Consider the following 3,339-nt stretch of genomic DNA (forward strand, 5'->3'; position numbering starts at 1 on the left):
ACACTAAACGAAAGGAAATGGACGGGAGTTAACTCCAGGGACCAAAACCACAAGAAGTTTCATGTTTTGGACCAACCATGCAACTTGAAAATTTTTTGGACCTTATCCACAATTTTTGGATAACCACAGGGACGAAAAATGAAGCTTTGTCTTTATAATATTTTAATATATTATTGTATTCTAGACAAATGCATATATTGGTTTAGTTGAAGTAAAATTTGGTGATTGACGTATTTACCTAACAAATGGATGAAAGTTAAATTGGTAAAACTACATCTAAATCCACAATTGAAAGATTCTATCATTTTTTTTTACACAATGCCAATAAATCATGTAAATTCCATTACTAAATTATGTTCCCTTCTCAACTAAATGTTGATGTTACATTTTCATTAGATGTTACATTTTCATTCACTTTAATAAAACAAATTGTCTCTAGCAAAGATATATGTCGATTTTTTAAATTTTTATTATTATTATTATTATTTTTTTTTTTGACTTTTTCTTTGTTCAAACATATTCAACATCATGATTCCATGATTCTATCATTTCTTTGACAGATCGCCAATAAATGAATTTAATTCCATTCCTTATTTAAGTAAATGTTGATGCTACGTTGTAATTAAGTTGTTAATAAAAAATTATTGTCTGTATGGTTGTCTTAAGCCCACTTTCTTGACTAGACATTCAACATTGCCATCTATATACATATTTATTTATACTCCGTATATTATATATAAAATTTTACCTGCAGCCAGGGAGTTACATCTGTATATATTATGAAATCCATGTATCATCAGTTTCATAATTCTTTGTCGACGTAGAAAACATGAAGTTGTTTCTCCCGTTTTCAGCAAGTATAGCAGCCATATTTTTTGGTTTTCTACTAAAATTCCTGCTGCAAATCTTGAAAGGAAAGAGAGTGAAGAACACAGAACCACCTCAAGCAAAGGGCCGATGGCCGGTAATCGGACACCTGGGCCTTCTTGGTGGACCTGAATTACCTCATAGGGTCTTAGGTGGATTGGCTGATAAATACGGCCCCATCTTCACCATCAAGCTTGGTGTTCACAATGTTTTGGTGGTGAGTAGCGCTGAGATGGCGAAAGAGTGCTTTACCACAAACGATAAGGTCTTTGCAAGTCGACCCAAGTCAATGGCAGTAGAACACATGGGCTATAACTATGCCATCTTGGCTCTCGCTCCTTATGGGGACTACTGGCGACAAGTGCGCAAGATCTTGACACTCGAGGTTCTCTCTCAGCGACGTGTGGAGATGCTTGGACCTCTTCGTGCTGCAGAGGTTAAAGCATCCATGGAAGATATATATAACGCTTGGGTAAAGAATAAACAGACTGGAAGTTCCGACATGGTAAAGGTGGATATGAAACAATGGTTTCAGAACTTGATATTAAATGTTGTCGTCAGGGTTGTTTCAGGAAAAAGGTTTTCACCTGATGACAAAGAAGGGGTTCGATTTCAAAAAGTGATAAGGAAATTCTTTGTCTTATTGGGCACATTTGTGGTGTCTGATTTTATTCCATATCTCAAGCCTTTGGACCTGGGAGGATACGAGAAAAAAATGAAGATCACAGGAGAAGAGATGTACGAAATTGTTACAGGATGGCTAGAGGATCACAAGAGAGTGAGAGCGGAGGAAAAGCATGCGCAGCAACATGAAAGAAGCCAAGTCTTCATGGATGTTCTGATTTCCGTTCTTGAAGGTGCCTCCCCAGAGGAATTCCGTGGTTTTGACCATGATACCATAATCAAGGCTACATGTTTGGTAAGCCTAATCTTTATCTCATCATCATTTTATACATCACCAATGCTATACGACTACTATTAGTAAAGTTTGTTAATCGTTTATAGTTTCTTCCACATTCTTTATAATATTTGCAACAGTTTTCAGTGGCAAAGATAAGGTGTGCAAAAAACAAAATTATCAGCATGCATGTTGCTTGAAATCTAATACAACAAATTTGTTTTAACTTCAAACTTGCAGACTGTTTTAGCTGCGGGATTGGACACATCGTCTGCAACGTTAACATGGGCTTTATGTTTGTTGCTCAACAACCCAAGAGTATTAAAAATTGCCCAAGATGAATTGGATGAGCATGTTGGAAGGAAGAGAGCAGTGGAGGAGTCGGACCTGAAGAACCTTGTTTACCTTGACGCAATCGTTAAAGAAACACTGCGTTTATACCCGCCTGGACCTCTAAACCTTCCTCATGAGTCCATGGAGGATTGCGTTATTGGTGGCTACAAAATCCCTAAAGGCACACGTTTATTGACTAATCTTTGGAAAATTCAACATGATCCTAATAAATGGTCAGACCCTGAAGAATTTCAGCCCGAAAGATTCTTGACAACTCATAAACATGTTGATGTCAGGGGAAACAATTATGAATTGATTCCTTTCGGTAGTGGTAGAAGAGTATGCCCTGCTATTCCGTTTGCTCTTCGGTCTTTGCATATAACTTTAGCTACTTTAATACAACAATTTGTGCTTAAAAAGCCATCGGATGAACCCATTGATATGAGTGAAAGCGCTGGAGTGACTATCAGCAAAGCGATCCCACTTGAGGTCCTTCTGGCGCCTCGTTTATCCCTTGATATGTACCCTGTTGCTGCATGATACGTCTGCTTCAAATCATCTACCAAGCCCCGTTGCCACTAACCATGCGCCCACACTCTAGTCTTATTGAAGAATGATTCCAAGACAATCCCGAAAAATCAGAAAGTCTTCTTACTATCTTATCAACAGCTTGCTATTAGTCATACTACTTTGTTTTGGATTTTTCTTAATTATTTCATGCAATGGTTTCTTGTTTCTTCTGCTTGTATGCTCTGTATATAGAACCATTCATTGTTTACATTTTAAGCATCGATAATACCAGAGTCTTAGCGTGAAAATTTTCCCTCCTTAACTTTGTGTTGTTTAATTACACGAACATGCACGCATAATATTTGCTTTATACCAATTTTAAAATGGTCTAAGTCAACATTACTATATATTACCCTCCGATCCCAATTTGCACTGCAGATTCCCAATGGCCAAGCCACATAGGTCCAGTGTAAGCCCAGAACTACCCTCAACTTTTTGATTTTTTTTTACTAGCTAGGCCCAAACCGACTAAATTACTAGGATACCAAAATTCCCCTTTGAGCAGCCAAGAAGTTATTGTCTTCTAAACTGCTAATAACTTATATTATGAACAAAATTAGGGTATAATGTTCGCTGTGTTTATTTAGGATATGTCCCCTGTCCCCACTGATAAATATTAAATTAACATCACTTCTTTGTTTGTTTTGATGGACGCCAATTTTCTTTTGAAT

The 3,339-nt window shown here is 37.1% G+C and overlaps 1 protein-coding gene across 1 annotated transcript; it reads left to right on the forward strand.

The window, feature by feature from the left end:
• The first annotated feature begins 763 nt into the window (after positions 1-763).
• Positions 764-2,914, forward strand: LOC145043272 (flavonoid-6-hydroxylase-like). The gene is made up of 2 exons (XM_078991875.1): positions 764-1,786; positions 2,006-2,914. Exons 1-2 carry the CDS (start codon positions 830-832, stop codon positions 2,636-2,638), a joined length of 1,590 nt encoding a protein of 529 aa, XP_078848001.1. The 5' UTR covers positions 764-829; the 3' UTR covers positions 2,639-2,914.
• The last annotated feature ends 425 nt before the right edge of the window (positions 2,915-3,339 follow it).

The sequence above is a fragment of the Lactuca saligna genome, chromosome 4, assembly GCF_052625555.1.
Source record: "Lactuca saligna cultivar CGN05327 chromosome 4, ASM5262555v1, whole genome shotgun sequence".
Lineage (NCBI taxonomy): Eukaryota > Viridiplantae > Streptophyta > Magnoliopsida > Asterales > Asteraceae > Lactuca > Lactuca saligna.